The sequence below is a fragment of the Lepidochelys kempii genome, chromosome 5 (genome assembly GCF_965140285.1).
Source record: "Lepidochelys kempii isolate rLepKem1 chromosome 5, rLepKem1.hap1, whole genome shotgun sequence".
In the NCBI taxonomy this organism is placed as follows: domain Eukaryota; kingdom Metazoa; phylum Chordata; order Testudines; family Cheloniidae; genus Lepidochelys; species Lepidochelys kempii.
The window spans coordinates 47,029,249-47,055,708 of record NC_136384.1 but is presented as its reverse complement, the minus strand read 5'-3'; the positions used below and the strand labels follow the sequence as shown (position 1 = coordinate 47,055,708).

The following is a 26,460-nucleotide window of genomic DNA, read 5'->3' as shown; positions in this document are numbered from 1 at the left end:
ATTGCAGACCAGTAAGTCTAACGTCAGTACCAGGAAAATTAGTTGAAACAATAGTAAAGAATAAAATTGTCAGACACATAGAAGAACATAATTGTTGGGCAAAAGTCAACATGATTTCTGTAAAGGGAACTCATGTCTTACTAATCCATTAGAGTTCTTTGAAGGGGTCAACAAACATGCGGACAAGGGGGATCCAGTGGATATAGTGTATTTAGATTTCCAGAAAGCCTTTGACAAGGTCCCTCACTAAAGGCTCTTATGTAAATTAAGTTGTCACGGGATAAGAGGGAAGATCCTTTCATGGATTGAGAACTGGTTAAAAGACAGGGAACAAAGGGTAGGAATAAATGGTAAATTTTCAGAATGGAGAGGGGTAACTAGTGGTGTTCTCCAAGGGTCAGTCCCAGGATCAATCCTATTCAACTTATTCATAAATGATCTGGAGAAAGGGGTAAACAGTGAGGTGGCAAAGTTTGCAGACGATACTAAATTGCTCAAGATAGTTAAGACCAAAGCAGACTGTGAAGAAGTTCAAAAAGATCTCACAAAACTAAGTGATTGGGCAACAACGGCAAATGAAATTTTATGTGGACAAATATAAAGTAATGAACATTGGAAATAATAACCCCAATTATACATACGATATGATGGGGGCTAATTTACCTACAACTAATCAGGAAAGAAATCTTGGAATTGTCATGGATAGTTCTCTGAAGACGTCCACGCAGTGTGCAACGGCAGTCAAAAAAGTGAACAGGATGTTAGGAATCATTAAAAAAGGGACAGCGAATAAGATGGAGTATATATGTATATACTTATATAAATTCATGGTACATTCACATCTTGAATACTGCGTATAGATGTGGTCTCCTCATCTCAAAAAAGATATACTGGCAGTAGAAAAGGTTCAGAAAAGGGCAACTAAAATGATTAGGGGTTTGGAACGGGTCCCATATGAGGAGAGAGTAAAGAGGCTAGGACTTTTCAGCTTGGAAAAAAGGAGACTAAGGGGGGATATGATAAAGATATATAAAATCATGAGTGGTGTGGAGAAAGTGAATAAGGAAGTTATTTACTTGTTCCCATAATATAAGAACTAGGGACCACCAAATGAAATTAATGGGCAGCAGGTTTAAAACAAATAAAAGGAAGTTCTTCTTCACTCAGTGCACAGTCAAGCTGTGGAACTCCTTTCCTGAGGAGGTTGTGAAGGCTAGGACTATAACAGGGTTTAAAAGAGAACTCGATACATTCATGGACGTTAAGTCCATTAATGGCTATTAGCCAGGATCGGTAAGGAATGGTGTTCCTAGCCTCTGTTTGTCAGAGGGTGGAGATGGATGGCAGAAGAGAGATCACTTGATCATTACCTGTTAGGTTCACTCCCTCTGGGGCACCTGACATTGGCCACTGTCAGCAGACAGGATACTGGGCTGGATGGATCTTTGATCTGACCCAGTATGGCCATTCTTACGTTCTTATGTTCATTTATTTATTGAAAAGAAACATAACTGCTTGGGAAACAGAAAGGGCAAGGGGGTGGAGTGGGGAACAGTTCAATCACAGATTTGCATATGTCCTGTTATCATACTCTGCCTTCCTGTCTGGAGTGCTGTGCAACGAGTGCCGTGCAACGAATGCGGCACTTCAGGCTGGCTAAAATGCATGGTGATGGGGGTTGAGTGCAGTGGGTAAGGGTCATAGTTTGCAGGGCTGGGTGGTGAAGCTACAGGTGTTGGATGCAGCTGGTGGCGATAAGAACCCGGATGTGGGGGAAAGTGGGTTGGAGGTGACATGGGGGCACAAGGGAAAGAGTTTTGGGACAAGGGCTGCAGGGGCAGGGCGGGAGCGGTAGTGCTCCGCCTGCATGGCGGCGAGTGCCTTGATTGAGTCTGCCTGGTGCTCCATAATGCTTAGCAGCCGCTTTGTGCTTTGGTGCTGGCAATCTGCATTCTGCTGGCGGACCCTCCTTTCACTCTCCCGCCACTCTTGTGCTTTTTGATTTTCATTAAGGGACTGCTGCATTACTTCATGCAGCATGTCTCTTTGCTTCTACGTGGCCTCTTCCTAATTCTTTGGAGTCTTTCGGCCGGTGATAACACAGATGGCTGAGATCTCAAGGTTTCATCTGTAAAAGCAAAATGCAACACTTAACAGAGGCAGCATTGTTCACACCAGACAGAGCAATGATTCACCTGTACTTAAAGACAAGCAGAATCTACACAATAGCATAATTTGCCCGTCCCAAAGTAAGCACACATAACCCCTGGGAGCCCCAAAATGGTGAGCAGGCACAGGGGCAAGGGGGACTGATTAGTTCACGGCCGTACTGTCCTCTGGGTTTCTGTGCCTTGGGGAGAGCCAACAGCTGCAGGGGGCCCCTGTCATAAATAAAAAGGAAAGGGTAACCACCTTCCTGTATACAGTACTATAAAATCCCTCCTGGCCAGAGGCACAAAATCCTTTTACCTGTAAAGGGTTAAGAAGCTCAGGTAACCTGGCTGGCACCTGACCCAAAGGACCAATAAGGGGACAAGATACTTTCAAATCTGGGGTGGGGGGAAAAGGTTTTGGTCTGTCTGTTGTGTGCTTGCTGGACACAGATCAAGGAAGCAAGCAATCCAACTCTATTAGATTTCAGAGTAACAGCCATGTTAGTCTGTATTCGCAAAAAGAAAAGGAGTACTTGTGGCACCTTAGAGACTAACCAATTTATTTGAGCATAAGCTTTCATGAGCTACAGCTCACTTCATCGGATGCATACTGTGGAAACTGCAGAAGACATTATATACACAGACCATGAAACAATACCTCCTCCCATCCCACTCTCCTGCTAGTAATAGCTTATCTAAAGTGATCACTCTCCTTACAATGTGTATGAAAATCAAGGTGGGCCATTTCCAGCACAAATCCAGGTTTTCTCACCCCCCCCCCCCCAAAAAAAAACAAAACACACACACACACAAACTCACTCACCTGCTGGTAATAGCTCATCCAAAGTGACCACTCTCCCTACAATGTGTATGATAATCAAGGTGGGCCATTTCCAGCATAAATCCAAGTTTAACCAGAATGTCTGGGGGGGAGTGGGTGTAGGAAAAAACAAGGGGAAATAGGCTACCTTGCATAATGACTTAGCCACTCCCAGTCTCTATTTAAGCCTAAATTAATAGTATCCAATTTGCAAATGAATTCCAATTCAGCAGTTTCTCGCTGGAGTCTGGATTTGAAGGTTTTTTGTTGTAAGATAGCGACCTTCATGTCTGTAATTGCGTGACCAGAGAGATTGAAGTGTTCTCCGACTGGTTTATGAATGTTATAATTCTTGACGTCTGATTTGTGTCCATTTATTCTTTTACGTAGAGATTGTCCAGTTTGACCAATGTACACGGCAGAGGGGCATTGCTGGCACATGATGGTATATATCACATTGATGGATGTGCAGGTGAACAAGCCTCTGATAGTGTGGCTGATGTTATTAGGCCCTGTGATGGTGTCCCCTGAATACATATGTGGGCACAGTTGGCAACGGGCTTTGTTGCAAGGATAGGTTCCTGGGTTAGTGGTTCTGTTGTATGGTATGTGGTTGTTGGTGAGTATTTGCTTCAGGTTGGGGGGCTGCCTGTAGGCAAGGACTGGCCTGTCTCCCAAGATTTGTGAGAGTGTTGGGTCATCCTTCAGGATAGGTTGTAGATCCTTAATAATGCGTTGGAGGGGTTTCAGTTGGGGGCTGAAGGTGACAGCTAGTGGCATTCTGTTATTTTCTTTGTTAGGCCTGTCCTGTAGTAGGTGACTTCTGGTAACTCTTCTGGCTCTATCAATCTGTTTCTTCACTTCCGCAGGTGGGTATTGTAGTTGTAAGAATGCTTGATAGAGATCTTGTAGGTGTTTGTCTCTGTCTGAGGGGTTGGAGCAAATGCGGTTGTATCGCAGAGCTTGGCTGTAGACGATGGATCGTGTGGTGTGGTCAGGGTGAAAGCTGGAAGCATGTAGGTAGGAATAGCGGTCAGTAGGTTTCCGGTATAGGGTGGTGTTTATGTGACCATCGTTTATTAGCACTGTAGTGTCCAGGAAGTGGATCTCTTGTGTGGACTGGACCAGGCGGAGGTTGATGGTGGGATGGAAATTGTTGAAATCATGGTGGAATTCCTCAAGGGCTTCTTTTCCATGGGTCCAGATGATGAAGATGTCATCAATATAGCGCAAGTAGAGTAGGGGCGTTAGGGTATGAGAGCTGAGGAAGCGTTGTTCTAAATCAGCCATAAAAATGTTGGCATACTGTGGGGCCATGTGGGTACACATAGCAGTGCCGCTGATCTGAAGGTATACATTGTCCCCAAATGTAAAATAGTTATGGGTAAGGACAAAGTCACAAAGTTCAGCCACCAGGTTAGCCGTGACATTATTGGGGATAGTGTTCTTGATGGCTTGTAGTCCATCTTTGTGTGGAATGTTGGTGTAGAGGGCTTCTACATCCATAGTGGCCAGGATGGTGTTATCAGGAAGATCACCGATGGATTGTAGTTTCCTCAGGAAGTCAGTGGTGTCTCGAAGGTAGCTGGGAGTGCTGGTAGTGTAGGGCCTGAGGAGGGAGTCTACATAGCCAGACAATCCTGCTGTCAGGGTGCCAATGCCTGAGATGATGGGGCGCCCAGGATTTCCAGGTTTATGAATCTTGGGTAGTAGACAGAATATCCCAGGTCGGGGTTCCAGGGGTGTGTCTGTGCGGATTTGATCTTGTGCTTTTTCAGGAAGTTTCCTGAGCAAATGCTGTAGTTGCTTTTGGTAACTCTCAGTGGGATCATAGGGTAATGGCTTGTAGAAAGTGGTGATGGAGAGCTGCCGAGCAGCCTCTTGTTCATATTCCGACCTATTCATGATGACGACAGCACCTCCTTTGTCAGTCTTTTTGATTATGATGTCAGAGTTGTTTCTGAGGCTGTGGATGGCATTGTGTTCTGCACGGCTGAGGTTATGGGGCAAGTGATGCTGCTTTTCCACAATTTCACCCCGTGCACGTCCGATGAAGTGAGCTGTAGCTCACGAAAGCTCATGCCCAAATAAATTGGTTAGTCTCTAAGGTGCCACAAGTACTCCTTTTCTCTTTGCAAATACAGACTAACACGGCTGTTACTCTGAAACCTGAATTGCTAATGGTCATTCACTTGCTGCACAATGGCTGGTGATGGTCATGTAACATCCACCCAGCCATTTGGTCAAGTGCCTTGTTGTTTCTGGTGAGTTGCCTTCTGGGCTACTCCCAAATTTGTAGCATATTTCATTAACACCATACAGCACAATCTCATAATTCCATACACTTTAATGATGTACATATTTCGACAGAACAGTGGATTTCAGCAAATCATAACCTTTCCCATGATACCTTACATGGCATGCTTTATATGAAATATAAAGAATATATACAAATGATGAATATGGGGCTTACAGAGCACAGCACACCACTCCCCGAGGTATAGAGCAGTGGCTCTTAAACTTTTGTACTCATGACCCCTTTCACATAGCAAGCCCCTGAGTGTGACCCCCCCCTTATAAATTAAAAACACTTTTTATATATTTAACACCATTATAAATGCTGGAGGCAAAGCGGGTTTGGGGTGGAGGTTGACAGCTCACGACCCCCCATGTAATAATCTCACGACTCCCTGAGGGGTCCCGACCCCCCAGTTTGAGAACCCCTGGTATAGAGTGTCACGGCTAGAAACCCCAAGGCTTGGGACTTTTAAAAGGAGACTGGAAAAAACATGCAGTAAGGATAAGCCCTGCATTGGCAGGCAGATGGACTGAGCCAGGATGATCACAGAGGGCTTTTCCGCCTGTAACTTCTATAATTCCATCCCACTCTCCTGGGAGTACAAATTCTGGTAATACAGACTTGGTACCTGGATCCCATATTGCCTTGCACTGGGATTGGGAATTAGTGCCCTGATGAGCAACTCCTCCTATTGGGCCCAGTGTAGATCCTGCTGTTAGTACAGCTATTTGCAGGTGCCCTTGTGTTTAGCTGAACCCTTGGACTCAGTCCCTGAGTGTAGTCCCACTGAGCGCTAAACTGGTACTACTACCCTGCTGTATGGATCCCAGTGTGCTTGTCCTGTGAATTTTTGGCATGTGCCCGTGGCTATATTTATCTCATTGTGCTGGTAGTGCTACTTCCTTGGTGTAATGATGACATTATGCTAAAATGAATCCTGAAAATAGTGCCCTGGTGTGATGGTCACTCTGTGCTGTACATGTGAATCCTGCATTTTTGTACGCTGTGTTGTTGTAGCCTTGTTGTTCCCAGGAAATTAGAGAGACAAGGTGAGTGAGGTAATATCTTTTATTAGAGCAACTTTTGTTGGTGAGAGAGAGACAAGCTTTGGAGCTTTCACAGAGTTCTTCTTCCTGAAGAAGAGTTCTGTGAAAGCTCAAAAACTTGTCTCTCTCACCAACAGAAGCTGGTCCAATAAAAGATATTACCTCACCCACCTTTTTTCTCTAATGTGAATAGCCTCCCTCCAAAACTGTCAGAGGTACACGGAAGAGGGGGCGGAGAGGAGCGAGCAGTGGGCAAGTGGGGGAAGGGGTGGAGTGAGGGTGGGGCCTCGGGAGGGCACCCACCGGTAAAACCAAAAGTCAGCAGCTATATTAGTAAGTACTAGCAAGGGAATGCGTTAGCTTATTTTTGTTTTGGCTTGTGTTTTTCTCTGTGCTGAGAGGAAGGTGTATTCCTGGTTTTCTTTTTGTAACTTTAAAGTTTGGCCCAGAGGGAAATCCTCTATGTTTTTTAATCTGATTGCCCTGTAAGATTATCTTCCATTCTAATTTTACAGAGGTGCTTCTTTTACCTTTTTTCATTATAATAAAGTTCTGTTTCTTTTAGAATCTGATTGGGGGTTTTTTTAGTGTCCTAAAAAAACCCAAGGTTGGTTTGTGAGCATCTTGTTTATTCTCAAGCCTCCCCAGGAAAGGGGGTGTGGGCGCTTGGGGGGATATTAGGGGGGAGTAGGAACTCCAAGTGGTCCTTTCCCTGAGTTTGTCTAAATCACTTGGTGGTGGCAGCGTTACCTAATCCAAGGTACAAGGGAGAATTTGTGCCTTGGGGAGTTTTTAATCTAAGCTGGTAGAAATAAGCTTGGGGAGGGTCTCTCATGTGGGTCCCCACGTCTGTACCCTAGAGTTCAGAGTGGGGAGGGAACCCTGACATGGTGGCAGCCCTTATACTGAACACTCTCCCCACATTTTCCACAGGAGTTCATCCTGGAAGATATCTCGCTGCTGAGAGTGACAGCAAGGGAGGGCCTTCTACTATAATGCGGCTTTCGTCCTGGCCCATATGCAGCTTGCCTGTGTGCAGCAATGGTCTCCCCGCCCCCCATGGCACAGTGGCACGGACATGTTAGCCTCACTGGGACAAGGAGTACAGTAGCTCTCCCAAGGAACCCGTGCAAGCGCATTGCCCAGCTTCTCCATGAGAACTTTGAAGAGATACCTGAGGCCGACTACCATGATGTGAGAGAAAACACCAACACCCTATTCTGCCTCTAGGCATGCATGCAGCCCTAACCCTCCTCGCCCCGAGAGCCTGCACCAAACAACTTCCTTCCCAAAATAAAAGCTGCTTACCAGGCACCTCTTCTGGTGTTTGTCCTTCCCCAAGCACTGGCCGCTGCGACTGGCTACCTTCCTACTGGCTTGAGAACAGCTCCTGGCTGCATGCATCTAGGGATGTCAGGGTGTCTCTCTCCTCCTCAGCACTCTCGCTCCCGCTTTCCTCCTCCTCCTCCTGCCTTGTTGAACTGGGCTTGGAAGTGTCCATGGTGGTCCTCGGAGTGGAGGTGGGGTCACCCCCAAGTATTGCGTCCAGCTCTTTGTAGAAACAGCAGGTCGTGGGGGCAGCACCGGAGCGGTGGTTTGCCTCGTGGGCTTTGTGATCGGCATTCCGCAGCTCCTTCACTTTAATCCTGCACTGCAGTGCATCCCAGTCATGGCCCCTTTCCATCATGCCCCTTGATATCTGCCCAAAGGTATCATAATTCTTATGGCTGGAGCGCAGCTGGGACTGGACAGATTCCTCCCCCCAGACACTGATGCGGTCCAGCACCTTGCCATTGCTCCATACTGGGGATTGCCTGGAGGCACGGTCACCTGGAAGGATTCGCTGAGAGCACTCCATGCCTGGCTGAGCAAACAGGAAGGGGATTTTCAAAATTCCCAGAGAATTTAAAGGGTGGGTCTGGTGGTTGGTCACCTGAGGGCAGGGCAGTAGAGTTCAAAGTGATGACCAGAGTGGCTAGAACAGGCATTGTGGGACACTTCTTGAGGCTGCTCAGAGCGCATTAACAGACCAGGGCATCCACAGTGGTGTTGCGGCACTCCAGCCGGGGTGCAGCATTATGCTTCTTGTCGAGGTGGAGTATCAGGAGCACTCCAGCCACAGAGTCCGGGCACCCTATGTGCCTTGTCAGTGTGGACGCGTCGTGAGTTAGGGCACCCAGGGCTGCTTTAATGCGCTCTAACTCACAAGTGTAGCCAAGCTCTAAGTGGGGAAAAAAAGAAAAAAACAAGTACAAGAGAAACACAAGGTAACACTTTATGAGTGGAAGCAGGAGCACCTTATAGCTCAAGTGACTCAGTGAGTATGACCACAGCTGGGTCACAGAAGCCCTTTCCTCACTAGTCTTAACCCTGGCCCACACTACAGGGTAAGGTCAAATTTAACCGCATTAGGTCAATTTTAAAATGAATGTGTCTACACAACCAACCCCATTCTGTTGCCCTAAAGGGCTTTTAAAATTGACTTCTGTACTCCTCCCCTGCGAGGGGGGTAGCGCTAAAATCAACCTTACTGGGTTGAATTTGGGCTTGTGCAAATGGAATTCAACGGTATTGGTTTCCAGGAGCTATCCCAGAGTGCTCCAATGTGATCACTCTGGACAGCACTTTGAACTCCGATGCACTAGCCAGGTACACAGGAAAAGTCCCGGGAAACTTTGAATTTCATTTCCTGTTTGGTCAGCGTGGTGAGCTCAGCAGCACAGGTGACCATGCAATCCCCCTAGAATCACAAATGAGCTCCAGCACGGACCAAAAGGGAGACACTGGATTTGATTGCTGTATGGGGAGAAGAATCTGTGCAAGCCGAACTCCGACCAAAAAGAAGAAATGCTAACATATATGCCAAAATTGCACAGGGCATGATGGACAGAGGCTACAACAGGGACACACAGCGGTGCTGCGTGAAAGTGAAGGAGCTCAGGCAAGCCTACCAAAAGACAAAGGAGGCAAACGGTTGCTCCGGGACAGAGCCCCATAGATGCCACTTCTATGATCAGCTGCATGGCATTCTAGGGGGGGGGGGACCCTACCACCACCCCACCACTGTCCATGGACACCTGCAAGGGGGAAGTCTCACTCAACAGGGAGGAGGATTTGGTGGAGGAGGAAGAGGTGGAGGAGAATGCGCAGCAGGCAAGTGGTAAATCCATTCTCCTTGGCAGCCAGGACCTTTTCATCACCCTGGAGCCAATACCCTCCCAATGTGGGATCCCCAACCCTGAAGCCGGAGAAGGCAGCTTTGGTGAGTGCACATTTGTAACTACAGTACAGCGTTTAAAAGCAACAGTGTTTAATGTTTGATTTGCCCTGAAGAATTGGGATGCAGTCGCGACCAGCAGAGCCACTGGATAAGTCTGTTAACGTGTCTGGGCATGGAACAGGAATCCAGCAGGGACATCTCCATGAAGCTCTCCTGGAGGTCTTCTGCAAAGGCTTTGCAGAAGGTTTCTGGGGAGGGCTGCCTTATTTCATCCTCCACGGCAGGACATTTTACCATGCCAAGTCAGTAGCAAGTAGTCTGGAATCATTGCAGCACAAAGCATGGCAGTGAATTGTCCTGGGTTTTGGTCACATTCAAGCAACATTTGGTCTATATCTTTCTGTGTTAGCCTCAGGAGAGTGATAACATACATGGTCACCTGGTTGAAATAGGGGAATTTTTGTAAGGGAACAGTAAAAGGACCCCGTTCATGCTGGGTTGTTTGCACTTGGCTAAAAGGGATCATCCTGGAGAATAGCCATGGGCGGGGGGAGAGTTGAAGGGATCATCCTAGAGAATAGCCACACGGTCAGGTGGGGGGGAGGTGTGTGCTCCACATCCACCCAAAAACCACAGCCCCTCCTTTTAAACGTGAAACCCAACCGGCATTGCTTGCTATGGGAAAGGATGGCGCTGCAGTTTGAAACTATTCCCACATGTTATGAAGGCATAAGAAGCCAACCCCGCATACCAAAAGGCCTACCATGGCTGCCTGGAAACCGAATTCTGTTGTCTAGCCATTTGTGATGTCTCACCATACCGGCAGGCGCTCAATATAAAAGGCAAAATGCGACCTTGTACCTAAAGCACGTGTACTGTCGGCTGTGAATTGCTTGATTCACTGTGAAAGAGTCTCCCTTTTGTTCTCAGAAATGTATAAATCTTAAATTTTACTCTCCCTTTTTATCTCCCCCTAGGTGCAAATGTTTCTATGCTCCCCCATCATCTCCATCCCTGAGGTTATCGCACATTAGAAGGCGAAAAAAACCACACTTGCGATGACATGTTTTCCAAGCTCATGCAGTCCTCCCGCACTGAAAGGGCACAGCTTAATGCATGGAGGCATTCAGTGGCAGAGGCTGAGAAATTATTTAATCTCAGTATCAATGTGGACACAAGAACAAATGGATATAAACTGGTCACCAGAAAGTTTAGACTTGAAATTAGACAAAGGTTTCTAACCATCAGAGGAATGAAGTTTTGGAATAGCCTTCCAAGGGAAGCAGTGGGGGCGAAAGATCTATCCGGCTTTAAGATTAAACTCGACTAGTTTATGGAGGAGATGGTAAGATGGGATAACATGGTTTTGGTTATTAAATATTCATGGTAAATAAGCCCAGTGGCCTGTGATGGGATATTAGATGGGGTGGGATCTGAGTTACCCAGGAAAGAATTTTCTGTAGTATCTGGCTGGTGAATCTTGCCCATATGCTCAGGGTTTAGCTGATCGCCATATTTGGGGTCAGGAAGGAATTTTCCTCCAGGGCAGATTGGAAGAGGCCCTGGAGGTTTTTTGCCTTCCTCTGTAGCATGGGGCACGGGTCACTTGCTGGAGGATTCTCTGCTCCTTGAAGTCTTTAAACCACGATTTGAGGACTTCAATAGCTCAGACATAGGTGAGAGGTTTTTCGCAGGAATGGCGGGTGAAATTCTGTGGCCTGCGTTGTGCAGGAAGTCAGACTAGATGATCATAATGGTCCCTTCTGACCTAAACATCTATGAATCTATAAAGCATTAAGTGAGTGAGAAGAGCAGAGGCAGGAGGCAATGCTGAGGCTAATGGGGGAGCAAACAGACATGATGAAGCATCAGTTGGAGCTGCAGGAAAGCCAACAAGAGCACAGACCCCTGCTGCATCCATTGTATAACCGCCTGCCCTCTTCCGCAAGTTCCATATCCTCCTCACCCAGATGCCCAAGAACGCGTGCGTGGGAAGGCCCTGGGCACCCATCCACTCCACTCCAGAGGATGGCCGAAGCAACAGAAGGCTGTCGTTCAAACAGTTTTGATTTGTAGTGTGGCTACAATAAGCAATGTTGCCTTGTCCTTCCCTCCTCCTGTACCCCACCCCACCTGGGCTAACTTGTCAGTTATCTCACTTTTTTTTTTTTTTAATTAAGAAAGAAAGAATGGGCATGGTTTCAAAACAATAGTTACTTTATTTCCCTTGCCAGCTGTGATGGAAAGGGGGAGGGTGGTTGGCTTACAGGGAATTAAAATCAACAAAGGGAGCGGGTGTGTAGCAAGGAAAAACACACACCGTCACACCATAGCCTGGCCAGTCATGAAGCTGATTTTCAAAGCCTCTCTGCTGCGCAGCGTGCCTAGCTGTGCTCTTCTAATCACCCTGGTCTCTGGCTGCTCAAAATTGGCTGCTAGGCAATTTGCCTCAACCTCCCACCCTGCCATAAATGTCTCCCCCTTACTCTCACAGATATTATGGAGCACACAGCAAGCAGCAATAACAATGGAAATGTTGGTTGCGCTGAGGTCTAACCTAGTCAGCAAACAGCACCAGTGAGCTTTTAAATGTCCAAAGGCACATTCTATCACCATTTTGCACTTGTTCAGCCTATCGCTGAACTGCTCTTTACTACTATCCAGACTGCCTGTGTACGGCTTCATGAGCCATGGGAGCATGGGGTAGGCTGGGTCCCCAAGGATAACTATTGGCATTTCAACATCCCCAATGGTAATTTTCTGGTCTGAGAAGTAAGTCCCTTCTTGCAACTGCTTGAAAAGCTCAGAGTTCCTAAAGATGTGAGTGTCATGCACCTTTCGCAGCCATCCCACGTTGATGTCGGTGAAACGTCCCTTGTGATCCACCAGTGCTTGCAGCACCATTGAGAAGTACCCCATGCGGTTTATATACTGGTTGGCAAGGTGGTCCGGTGCCAAGATAGGGATATGCATTCTGTCTATTGCCCCACCAGAGTTAGGGAACCCCATTACAGCAAAGCCATCCACTATGACCTGCACATTTCCCAGAGTCACTACCCTTGATAGCAGAACGTCTGTGATTGCATTGGCTACTTGCATCACAGCAGTCCCCACAGTAGACTTGCTCACTCCAAATTGATTCCCGACTGACCGGTAGCAGTCAGGCTTTGCAAGCTTCCACAGGGCTATCTACATTCACTTCTCAACTGTCAGGGAGGCTCTCAACTTGGTATTCCTGCGCTTCATGGTGGGAGAAAGCAACTCACAAAGTTCAAGGAAAGCGGCCTTACGCATGCAAAAGTTTTGCACCCACTGTGAATCATCCCATACTTACAACACTGTGTGGTCCCACCAGTGTGTGCTTTTGTGCCGGGCCCAAAATCGGCATTACACTGTATCAACCACTGCCGCCATGATGTCCCAATTGCCATAGCCCGTGCTTTCAGGAACGTCTGTGTCCATGTCCTCATCACAATCATCCTCATGCTGGCATCTCTTAGCACCGTTCTGCACATCCTCCAGGATAATGCACGAGGTGTTTACAATGCTCACAACAGCAGCGGTGAGCTGAGCGGGCTCCATGCTTGCCGTGGTATCATGTCTGCATGGGTAACCCAGGAAAAAAGGCGTGAAACGATTGTCTGCAGTTGCTTTCATCAGAGGGAGGGAGGGGCGACTGACGACACGTACCCAAAACCACCTGCAACAATGTTTTTGCCCCATCAGGCACTGGGAAGTTAATCCAGAATTCCAATGAGCAGCAGAGACTGCAGGAACTGTGGGATAGCTACCCACAGTGCACCGCTCTGTAAGTCTATGCTAGTCACAGTACTGAGGACACACTCCACCGACTTAATGAGCTTAGTGGGGACATACACAATTGACTGTATAAAATAGATTTGTGAAAATTGACTTCTATAAAATCGACCTAATTTCGTAGTGTAGACATACCTTTACTGTCCCCAGGATTAGTTGGCTTACTGGGGAACCAAGTGACTACATTCAAATGACTGCACAATGTATTTTATTCCAGTGTCCAAATATACAATCACTCAAATAAATCACTGTTTACTTGAATGTGACCTCACACATTCAAATGGTATTTGAATATACACTTAAAGTAATTTTTTCTCATAAAAAAACATGGTAATTAATTAAAAAATTACATTAATGTAATACTATGGTTGGGATTTTCTGATTTTTGTGTATGTAAAATCTCAAATGCTATGCTGTAGTGCGTATTATGCATTTACTCTAGCACCATACTAAAGCAGGGCACCAGATCAAAGCGGCATTGCATAATGGATTAAGCATAGGACTGGGATGTATGAACTGCTAGTTATGGTTCTGCAAATGACTTGCCGTATGCTCTTGAACAAGTGAACGAGGCCAAAATTTTCAAGAGTGGTCACTGATTTTGTTAGAAGAAAAGGAGTACTTGTGGCACCTTAGAGACTAACAAATTTATTTGAGCATAAGCTTTCGTGAGCTACAGCTCACTTTGCTCAAATAAATTTGTTAGTCTCTAAGGTGCCACAAGTACTCCTTTTCTTTTTGCAGATACAGACTAACACGGCTGCTACTCTGACCACTGATTTTCTTGAGTGTGCTTTTTCACAGGGGTGCGAGGCACCTGTGAGTCTTATCTGAGCCTGCTGTGGATCGGCTCCATGAAACCACCAGCTTTTGGAAACACAAGCAATACCTTCCAGGCCTCCACAGCCTTTGCTCTCTTTGTACAGGTTAGCAATAGGCACACATCAACTCCCAAGTCCACCAAGCATCCCTCTGGAATGCCCAGGCCTTTGAACCTTCAGAGAACACTCAAATTTGCTACTCCCAAAGGAATACTACACACATCAGTTTGTAAGATTCAACTCCGGATTCCGACTCTACTTAACACACAATGTTTATATAGTGAAAACAAGAATAAGTTTATCAAAAAGTGAGCATTTTGGAAAGAAATGGTTACATATGAAATAAAATCATGACATGCTCTCTACAGCCTATACTTACTCTCAAGGCATTCCCCCTCTACAACCAGATAGCTCACCCCAAGTCCTTTTCCCAGTGTTTTCAATTAATTTGGCTGACATCCTTTCTCCTAAGATCAAGCCTGCTGGCAACTTGTACTCACAGATTGAAGTAATGACAGGGTTTATCTGCACCCCAGATATAGTTTCAAAATCCTTAATGTCTTAATCCTAAACAGGAAAACCCCTGCTGTTTTTGTTTTTTCCTGTGACCTCTTCAATCTATTGATTAGCATTTTGCTCAGATTGTGAATGAGTGTCCATTGTGAAACCTACAATACTTAATTTGCCCATGACCACTCAGAGTGAGATATGCCTCTTTTCACCGCTGCATGAGGGTACGCAGATCACCTTTCCATGACTTGCCTTAACACACGGACCTAGAGAACATAATTTTTAATTATACAGTATCTACTTAACTCCTCAGGCATTACCCATACATGTATCTCACAAGGATTATGACTGGCGGGACAGACTTTCATTAGAGACCCTCACATAACGTTCTTTGGTGGACTAGTAGATGCCAGACTAAGGGGACCTCCGTAACCCAGTGCGCCCTGCCAGCTGGCACCAAGAGGCTTCTGGATTGGGACAAGGGTACCCTGGTGCTGACTCCCGCCCACTGACTGGCCGTGACCCACCCTATTATTGGAGCGGCATACGTCGCCTGGGTGCGCAGCCAGCACCTGTTTACACTACGCTGCTTTCCGCGGGGCGGGCGCGGGGGGGATTAGTAACGGCACGTCGTGTGGACGCGATGCCAAGGAACGGTGCCAGCCGCTCCGAAGCGCGAGGTACCGCTCCGCGTGGCAGCGGCTGGGACTCACGCAGCTCCAGCGCCGCTAACACAAGCCGGCCTCGCTCCGGGGACTCGGCGGGGCCCCGCGCACCACGCCAGGGACCCGCCTTGGGAAGCAAGAGCAGCCTCCCCCGCTCCGCTCCTTGGCCCGTAGCTAACTGGCCTGAGCCGCCCCCACCCAGTCTCGCGGCCCCGCTCCCAGTTCCATGCCGCCGGTGACTCACTCAGGTCACGTGCCCCTGCGGCGTTCGAAACCCAACGTCCGCCCTCCAGGGGGGCGGAGTCGAGGCACCTGCTTGACGGCAGCTCGGCCCCGCCTCCTCGTAGGTATCTTCGAAACTGGCGGCCGGAGGAGCTCGAGCCGAGCCCAGCCCAGCCCAGCCGGCAGCGACGTGCCGCGCCGCGGGGAGTGTCCGTGCCGCAGCCCTAGTCCCGCGGAGCGCAGCCCGTCCCGGCCGGAGATGGGGGCGCGCCGCTGGCTGCAGCTGCTGCTCCTGTGCGCGGCGCTTGTGGCCGCGTCCGCCACAGGTAAGAAGAGAGCGGCCGGGAGACTCGTCCCCGCCAGCGCGGAGCGGGGCCGCCGCGCTGGGGCCGGGCTGCTGGGGCCTGGCTCCGCTACCCGCCGGGCGGGGTGGGAGCGAGGAGCTGGAATTCGGCCCGATCGGTCCAGATCCCGCCCTCGGAGCCCGGCAGGGGCTGGGGTGACTCAGCCGGGACACGGAGCCGGGAGCAGCGAGCGCGGGGAGCTGAGGCGCTCACCGCGACCCTCCCCCTAAACAGCCGCCAGCAGGCGTTCGCACCACCCGGCTACGGTTCCGAGCGCAGGGCGCGCCCCGCTGCGGCTACGCCCCTTGCCCGGAGGTCGGCGGCCCCGACCGTCGGACGTACGGCGTGATTAGCTTGAGCAGGCCGAGATCTGCTCTTGGCGGGAGGAGGGGAGGTGGCTCTCAAGCGGGGGCTATTTTCTCTGTGTAGCTGTTTTGCGGGGAGAGAAGGGACGATCTCCGCCCCAGGTTGCTCACAATCTAAAGCCAAGTCCCAGACACTAGAAGATCAATATTAACGCTTTAAATCGCACTTAGCAGTAAATAGGAGGCCAATGCGGTTTTTGAAACTCGGACATAAGGCGCTATGCAAGCAAGCTGCCTCATCCTGCCCCAGCTGTAGCTTGGGTGGTCTTTGTGTATAGCCTCACCCACCAGAGTGCACTGCAGTAATCTAATCTTATGGTGAGCTATTACCAGCTGGGGGGAACCGGACGGGGGACCTTTTGTACTGATAATCAAGGTGGGCCATTTCCAGCAGTTGGCAAGAATGTCTGGGGAATAAACATGGGGAAATAGTTTTACTTTGTGTAATGACCCATCCACTCCCAGTCTCTATTCAAGCCTAGGTTAATTGTATCCAGTTTGCAAATTAATTCCAATTCAGCAGTCTCTCGTTGGAGTCTGGTTTTGAAGTTTTTTTTTTTTGAAGAATTGCAGTACCCACCTGCTGAAGTGAAGAAACAGATTGACAAGAGCCAGAAGAGTACCCAGAAGTCACCTACTACAGGACAGGCCCAACAAAGATAATAATAGAATGCCACTAGACATCACCTTCAGACCCCAACTAAAACCCCTCCAATGCATCATCAAGGATCTACAACCTATCCTGAAGGACGCCCCATCACTCTCACAGATCTTGGGAAACAGCCAGTCCTGGCTTACAGGCAGCCCCCCAACTTGAAGCAAATACTCACCAGCAACCACACAACAGAACCACTAACCCAGGAACCTATCCTTGCAACAAAGTCTGTTGCCAACTCTGTCCACATATCTATTCAGCGGACACCATCATAGGGACTAATCACATCAGCCACACTATCAGAGATTAGTTCACCTGCACATCTACCAATGTGTGGGGGAGGGATAGCTCAGTGGTTTGAGCATTGGCCTGCTAAAGCCAGGGTTGTGAGTTCAATCCTTGAGGAGGCTATTTAGGGATCTGGGGCAAAAATTGGGGATTGGTCCTGCTTTGAGCAGGGGGTTGGACTAGATGATCTCCTGAGGTCCCTTCCAACCCTGATAGTCTATGATTCTATGATATATGCCATCATGTGCCAGCAGTGCCTCTCTGCCATGTACATTGGCCAAACTGGACAGTCTCTACGTAAAAGAATAAATGGACACAAATCAGACGTCAAGAATTATAACATTCAAAAACCAGTCAGAGAACACTTCAGTCTCTTTGGTCACTCGATTACAGACCTAAAAGTTGCAATTCTTCAGCAAAAAAACTTGAAAACCAGACTCCAACGAGAGACTGCTGAATTGGAATTAATTTGCAAACTGGATACAATTAACTTAGGCTTGAATTGAGACTGGAAGTGGATGGGTCATTACACAAAGTAAAACTATTCCCCCCCCATCCCCCACTGTTCCTCAGAGGTTCCTGTGAATTGCTGGAAATGGCCCACCTTGATTATCACTACAAAAGGTGTGTCCGTCCGCCCCCCCCCCCCCCCACCCGCCTGCTGGTAATAGCTCACCACAGAAGTTGGAGATCTAGGAGTAGCTATGAATCAACAGCACTGGTAAGGGATGGGCTGACTCAGTCATGGATAAACGCACAATTGTTTCTCTAAATGACCCTTCCCCATTCACACATCATTTCTGAAATGGGCTTTAGCCATCTTAAACTTGGTAGGGACTCACTGTGCCTTTTGAAAGGTCAAATGGTTTATCATAAATTGGATCAGATTCCCTTTTAACTTAATTAGATTCTCAAGTACAAATCACTGGAACAGACCTAAAAAACCCTTGAGGTTGAGTCTCTGACATGACTGACATAAGAAAGTTAAAAGAAAAGGAGTACTTGTGGCACCTTAGAGACTAACCAATTTATTTGAGCATGAGCTTTCGTGAGCTACAGCTCACTTCATCAGATGTTTACCGTGGAAACTGCAGCAGACTTTATATACACACAGAAATCATGAAACAATACCTCCTCCCACCCCACTGTCCTGCTGGTAATAGCTTATCTAAAGTGATCAACAGGTGGGACATTTCCAGCACAAATCCAGGTTTTCTCACCCTCCACCCCCCCACACAAATTCACTCTCCTGCTGGTGCTAGCCCATCCAAAGTGACAACTCTTTACATAATCAAGTCGGGCTATTTCCTGCATAGATCAAGGTTTTCTCACATCCCCCCCACCCCCATACACACACAAACTCACTCTCCTGCTGGTAATAGCTCATCTAAACTGACCATTCTCCAGGTTTAAATCCAAGTTAAACCAGAACATCTGGGGGGGGGGGGTAGGAAAAAACAAGAGGAAACAGGCTACCTTGCATAATGACTTAGCCACTCCCAGTCTCTATTTAAGCCTAAATTAATAGTATCCAATTTGCAAATGAATTCCAATTCAGCAGTTTCTCGCTGGAGTCTGGATTTGAAGTTTTTTTGTTTTAAGATAGCGACCTTCATGTCTGTGATTGCGTGACCAGAGAGATTGAAGTGTTCTCCGACTGGTTTATGAATGTTATAATTCTTGACATCTGATTTGTGTCCATTTATTCTTTTACGTAGAGACTGTCCAGTTTGACCAATGTACATGGCAGAGGGGCATTGCTGGCACATGATGGCATAGATCACATTGGTGGATGTGCAGGTGAACGAGCCTCTGATAGTGTGGCTGATGTTATTAGGCCCTGTGATGGTGTCCCCTGAATAGATATGTGGGCACAATTGGCAACGGGCTTTGTTGCAAGGATAAGTTCCTGGGTTAGTGGTTCTGTTGTGTGGTATGTGGTTGTTGGTGAGTATTTGCTTCAGGTTGCGGGGCTGTCTGTAGGCAAGGACTGGCCTGTCTCCCAAGACTTGTGAGAGTGTTGGGTCATCCTTTAGGATAGGTTGTAGATCCTTAATAATGCGTTGGAGGGGTTTTAGTTGGGGGCTGAAGGTGACGGCTAGTGGCGTTCTGTTATTTTCTTTGTTAGGCCTGTCCTGTAGTAGGTAACTTCTGGGAACTCTTCTGGCTCTATCAATCTGTTTCTTTACTTCTGCAGGTGGGTATTGTAGTTGTAAGAAAGCTTGACAGAGATCTTGTAGGTGTTTGTCTCTGTCTGAGGGGTTGGAGCAAATGCGGTTGTATCGCAGAGCTTGGCTGTAGACGATGGATCGTGTGGTGTGGTCAGGGTGAAAGCTGGAGGCATGCAGGTAGGAATAGCGGTCAGTAGGTTTACGGTATAGGGTGGTGTTTATGTGGCCATTGTTTATTAGCACTGTAGTGTCCAGGAAGTGGATCTCTTGTGTGGACTGGACCAGGCTGAGGTTGGTGGTGGGATGGAAATTGTTGAAATCATGGTGGAATTCCTCAAGGGCTTCTTTTCCATGGGTCCAGATGATGAAGATGTCATCAATATAGCGCAAGTAGAGTAGGGGCTTTAGGGGACGAGAGCTGAGGAAGCGTTGTTCTAAATCAGCCATAAAAATGTTGGCATACTGTGGGGCCATGCGGGTACCCATAGCAGTGCCGCTGATCTGAAGGTATACATTGTCCCCAAATGTGAAATAGTTATGGGTAAGGACAAAGTCACAATTTCACATTTGGGGACAATGTATACCTTCAGATCAGCGGCACTGCTATGGGTACCCGCATGGCCCCACAGTATGCCAACATTTTTATGGCTGATTTAGAACAACGCTTCCTCAGCTCTCGTCCCCTAAAGCCCCTACTCTACTTGCGCTATATTGATGACATCTTCATCATCTGGACCCATGGAAAAGAAGCCCTTGAGGAATTCCACCATGATTTCAACAATTTCCATCCCACCACCAACCTCAGCCTGGTCCAGTCCACACAAGAGATCCACTTCCTGGACACTACAGTGCTAATAAACAATGGCCACATAAACACCACCCTATACCGTAAACCTACTGACCGCTATTCCTACCTGCATGCCTCCAGCTTTCACCCTGACCACACCACACGATCCATCGTCTACAGCCAAGCTCTGCGATACAACCGCATTTGCTCCAACCCCTCAGACAGAGACAAACACCTACAAGATCTCTGTCAAGCTTTCTTACAACTACAATACCCACCTGCAGAAGTAAAGAAACAGATTGATAGAGCCAGAAGAGTTCCCAGAAGTTACCTACTACAGGACAGGCCTAACAAAGAAAATAACAGAACGCCACTAGCCGTCACCTTCAGCCCCCAACTAAAACCCCTCCAACGCATTATTAAGGATCTACAACCTATCCTAAAGGATGACCCAACACTCTCACAAGTCTTGGGAGACAGGCCAGTCCTTGCCTACAGACAGCCCCGCAACCTGAAGCAAATACTCACCAACAACCACATACCACACAACAGAACCACTAACCCAGGAACTTATCCTTGCAACAAAGCCCGTTGCCAATTGTGCCCACATATCTATTCAGGGGACACCATCACAGGGCCTAATAACATCAGCCACACTATCAGAGGCTCGTTCACCTGCACATCCACCAATGTGATCTATGCCATCATGTGCCAGCAATGCCCCTCTGCCATGTACATTGGTCAAACTGGACAGTCTCTACGTAAAAGAATAAATGGACACAAATCAGATGTCAAGAATTATAACATTCATAAACCAGTCGGAGAACACTTCAATCTCTCTGGTCACGCAATCACAGACATGAAGGTCGCTATCTTAAAACAAAAAAACTTCAAATCCAGACTCCAGCGAGAAACTGCTGAATTGGAATTCATTTGCAAATTGGATACTATTAATTTAGGCTTAAATAGAGACTGGGAGTGGCTAAGTCATTATGCAAGGTAGCCTGTTTCCTCTTGTTTTTTCCTACCCCCCCCCCCCCAGATGTTCTGGTTTAACTTGGATTTAAACCTGGAGAATGGTCAGTTTAGATGAGCTATTACCAGCAGGAGAGTGAGTTTGTGTGTGTATGGGGGTGGGGGGGATGTGAGAAAACCTTGATCTATGCAGGAAATAGCCCGACTTGATTATGTAAAGAGTTGTCACTTTGGATGGGCTAGCACCAGCAGGAGAGTGAATTTGTGTGGGGGGGTGGAGGGTGAGAAAACCTGGATTTGTGCTGGAAATGTCCCACCTGTTGATCACTTTAGATAAGCTATTACCAGCAGGACAGTGGGGTGGGAGGAGGTATTGTTTCATGATTTCTGTGTGTATATAAAGTCTGCTGCAGTTTCCACGGTAAACATCTGATGAAGTGAGCTGTAGCTCACGAAAGCTCATGCTCAAATAAATTGGTTAGTCTCTAAGGTGCCACAAGTACTCCTTTTCTTTTTGCGAATACAGACTAACACGGCTGTTCCTCTGAAACCTGTCATAAGAAAGTTAGGTTTCTTGTAAGCAGAGCCCTTCATTTTGCTACTTTTTATTTTAATAACAACCAGAATTTAACTGTTTAAAAACAGTTTGTTTCACTATTTTCAACTTGCATATTTCAATACTTTACACAGCAAAAATCTGGTGTGTCTTTTGGAGGAGGGGTAGTCTTAATTTTTATGGAAGCTTAAGATACAAAAGGCATAGTGCAATATGTAGAAAATACAATTAGCATCCTATCCCAGTGTGATTACTGCTTTGTTAAGTAAATGTATCATTTCTCTCTGGATGCTGAATGGTCTCAGAAGTAATGTACAACTACTGAGCTATTTTGAGCCTGCTGATGACTATTCCCCTGAACTTTATTATTACTTTTAATTTTCTTTGATAATTAACATTTGGGTTCTGTGTTTCTGCATAAAATGAGTGTTAATCAAATATTCCACATTTTATATTCATTAACTTGTCTGAGTAAAAAAGTAACAAATTACTAAAACATTAGCGCTTTTTTTTTTATAGAGGATCTTTTTAAATGCTGTATTTCCTATAGTATAAATCTGTATCTCATCCATTCACTATTGGAAGTTTACCACATACATGGATAGCAATTGCATCTGTTAGCACTGATGCATACTGTTAGCACTAAAAAGAACAGGAGGACTTGTGGCACCTTAGAGACTAACCAATTTATTTGAGCATAAGCTTTCGTGAGCTACAGCTCATTTCATCTTCATCACTTCACTGATATATACTAGTGTTGGGTCACACTTCTAAAATAGATATTCATTGGTTGGTCTGGAAAACATGGAGTTGTTTAGATTAATGTAGAAAACTGACATGAGAAACATGAACATTTTTCTCATTTCTGTTATATGGTAGCAGTTTTTAAAACTCTCTGGACATGTACAATATAAGTGAAATTTTATAATGCATCCAACTGGTTACTGATTGACAGACTTCACAACTATGCACCTTGCACTGTTGTTTGAAAACTGCTGAACTATGGTACAATTAATTGACTCTTAAATGTACACTGTCAAGTAACTTGGGACTTGTCTAATGGTAAAAAAAAAAAAAAAAAAAAAAAAGTACTGCTTAAGTATACCTGTAGTGCAATCAGAACAACCTTGTTTCTGTGAATGAAGTTAGTTATCAGTACCCTATGGGAATAAGCAACAAACTGTACTGGTATAAACGCTTAGTGTAACTACTTCAGTTAACAAATGACTTTTTTTAACCAAAATAGTTTTACCAGTAAAACTGTTGCTGTAACTAATGTCAGTTGACATTAATGGGTATCATTCTCTTTATACTCCTAGCTGCCATAGTTATACTAGCAAATGCCTTAGTGTAGATTCAGTTAGCTTATTTTGTTCAGAGAAATGGCATAAGCTATAACAGCAAAGGAGCGCTAACGAGTATAAGCTTTACCAGCAAACTCTTCCCTAGTGTAGGCAAGGCCTCAGTATAAATGAAGGAAGCATACTGGTAGAGTTACACTGTAAACATGTTGCAGGGCTTTCAGGGATGCAGTTTACTTTCATATGGATGGTTCAGTGGTGTTAGGTAAGCTGCGCTTGTGTAAACTGAGATTTGCTATGGTGTATTCACATTTTTGTTTCTAACTTTAAGTATTTGTATAGTCCCCCTTCATTGTAGTTCTCCTCACAACACTCTTGGGAAGTATTTATAGATTGGGTACTGAAGCACAGAGAGAGGAAGTAACTCACATAGGAAGTTTGTGGTGGAGTAGGGAATTGAACCTATATTTCCCCTGTCTCAGGCCAGCAGCACCCTTGCAGCTTGACCATCTTCCAGCAGTATTACAAATACTAACGTATTACAAATACTAACACTCATGTTTTCTTTCCTGTCTTGCTCTGAAGACTGAGTGCAATTAGGGACTTGTCTACATGGGGAAGACTGTTATGTTTTTTTTTTTCATTTTCCTCATGTAGACAAGCTTCTGTTCACGTACAATTGGCTTAAGCTTTGTTTACTTTGATTCAGTTACTTATTCAATTAGGCTTGAAAGGGTTAGGTATTAATAATTAGTTAATTCCCTCCACCAAAAATCCAAGAGAATTTGTTCATGGACATTGAATAATTTAACATTTATACATGGTGTAATAAAGGAATTGCATCGTTGTAGGGTAATAAGTAAAAGGAGAGGGAGATAAAACTAAGGACAATATGACTGGATTCAAGCATTGTCGCTAACTTTATTTTCTGTTTAATGTCCTTCATAGTTTAGAATGGATTGGACTATCTATGTAATGACATTGTACTAATCTGTCTCTCTTTCTTTCTTCCTCTTTAGTGGAAAGTAAATCCAACCATGGAAAAGGAAGAAGTTTTATTGGCCAAAAGATTGAAAATAAAAACTCCTCTGTAAAATCATATACTGTGGATGACTTTGCTACAAAAATCCTTACTGGAAAACTGACTACAGTTTTCCTTCCTATAGTCTACATCACTGTGTTTCTTATTGGTTTACCAAGCAATGCCATGGCTTTATGGGTCTTTTTCTTCAGAACAAAAAAGAAACATCCAGCTGTGATTTATATGGCTAACCTGGCACTAGCAGATCTTTTATTTGTCTTCTGGTTCCCTCTGAAGATTGCATACCATATAAATGGCAACAACTGGATCTATGGTGAAGGACTTTGCAAAGTACTCACTGGATTTTTTTATGGAAATATGTACTGCTCCATTCTTTTTATGACATGTCTCAGTGTGCAAAGGTACTGGGTCATAGTGAACCCCATACTACACTCAAGAAAGAAGTCTGAAATGGCAGTAGGAGTTTCAATTGCAATATGGATACTGATTTTGCTGAGCACCATTCCATTGTACCTTGTTGATCAAACTGCATATATTTCAAATCTTAATATCACTACTTGTCATGATGTGTTGCCTCAGAATGTATTGGCTCATGACATGTTTAATTATTTCCTTTCTCTAGCAATTGGAGTCTTCTTATTCCCAGCTATTCTCACGGCTGTTGCCTACATACTAATGATTAAGACTTTGAATGCCTCCATTACAGATATAAACATTGGAAAGAAACGGAAAAAAGCAATCAAGCTCATTATTGCAGTACTATCCATATATCTTATCTGTTTTATACCTAGTAATATTCTACTTGTAGTGCACTATTCTCTGATCAGGGACTATGGACAAAGTCATGTGTATGCCTCATATATAACAGCATTGTGTCTTTCCACTCTGAACAGTGGCATTGATCCATTCATCTATTATTTCGTTTCAAAAGACTTCAGAGACAACCTTAAAAATGCTTTCCTTTGCCGAAGTGTGCGAACTGCAAAGAGGATGCAAGTCTCTCTTTCATCAAGTAGATACCCTAAGAAATCCAACTCTTATTCTTCCAGTTCAAACACAACTAAGACAACTTACTAAATCTTTTCTTGTAGTAGAAAAATGAACATTTATTAATATAGCAGTGAGCCTATTGTACATAACGTGAATCTTTTTATTTTTACAAGTGCGTATGAAGCAACCATCTGTTGGATTCACACTGAGACTTTAATTTCAAAACTGGCAACTGTTTACCTCTGAATTCCTCATGGGAATATTGAGTGACATGGAAAAAGCAGCACTGTAGTGAGTTTGATACTGTTTAAAAAAACAGTACTTATTCTCTAAATGGCAGAGAACTTCTGTAATGTTTTAATACCTATGGATGGTGCCTTTATTTTAATCACTTCTGCATTTAACTCTTAATAATTTAGTGAAGGATGCTTAATTTTTATGACTTGGTTATTATACTTTTGTTTTATATACTATTTTTGTATACTAGAAACAAGCAATTTAAGTATCTTGTTTCTTTAGAGCCCTGTCCCTTTGTATATTACTTCATTTGATCTTAATGGAGTTATGAGAGTAAATAAGAGAGCCTCCTCTTAAACCACAGGAGGTCAATTTCTTATGCTTAGTAGAATTTATATTGTCTATTGGACTTTCCTGTTATTGCAAATACTGAAACTGGGGAAGCCTGATAAGATTATACCAGTGAGATAGCAAACTGACTATGTTATCAGCTAGCATTGAGATAAATTAATTGTTCTTTGATAGTTTGCCTCAGTATATATTCCTATGTTCTCAGATTTTGGACAATATGTGATCTTATTGGGGCATAATATGCTGTATTTGTAGAATTTATGTCCTGTAGCTGTTTCACTTTTACATACTACTTCATTTGTATTAAGATATATAATGTAAATTAAGTCACTTTTTATAACTTACTAAGTTTGGAAGTCCTCATTTGTGTTCCTGTTTAACACTTTCACATGTCAGTGATCTGATTTGCATTACCAGATTTTAGGTTAAAAAAAAAAAACTGTTTTCCTAAGTACAAATGTAGAGTTTGTCAATACTGCAGTCAGATGTAAAAATGAAGTAAATTTGCCTAATGCTATAATTCATTAGTGCAAACTTTTATTGATGGGAGGCATGTGTGTAGGTGAGAGGAACAGCCAGACAAAGTAATAATTCAAAACAGCTGGCAAACAACTTGGTATGCACAAGCATATCTGTGTTCACCTTTTAGTTAAATTTGGTTAATGAACCAACAGAGTTGGGTTTTTTTGTTTTTTAATTTGGCATTCATTAGACTTAATCCATTATGGGTGCTACATAGCATCACCCACTAGCTTTTCAGAGTAAAAGTGAGTTTATGTTCAGTTGATGCCTTGGCGTTGGGATTAAATTAAAATCATAACTTCTC

The 26,460-nt window shown here is 45.2% G+C and overlaps 1 protein-coding gene and 1 long non-coding RNA gene across 2 annotated transcripts; one reads left to right on the top strand and one right to left on the bottom strand.

Annotated features, from left to right (window-relative positions):
• Positions 1-469: 469 nt before the first annotated feature.
• LOC140911347 (uncharacterized) lies at positions 470-16,189 on the bottom strand. The gene is made up of 4 exons (XR_012158913.2): positions 15,595-16,189; positions 12,873-13,139; positions 7,627-8,539; positions 470-2,128 (listed from the first exon to the last, which is right to left on the bottom strand). It is a non-coding gene; the product is annotated as an uncharacterized LOC140911347 (long non-coding RNA).
• Positions 15,329-26,460, top strand: F2RL1 (F2R like trypsin receptor 1). The gene is given in 4 exon segments (XM_073344185.2): positions 15,329-15,559; positions 15,561-15,740; positions 15,742-15,898; positions 24,034-26,460. Coding segments are annotated over 4 exon segments (1,668 nt in total). The 3' UTR covers positions 25,134-26,460.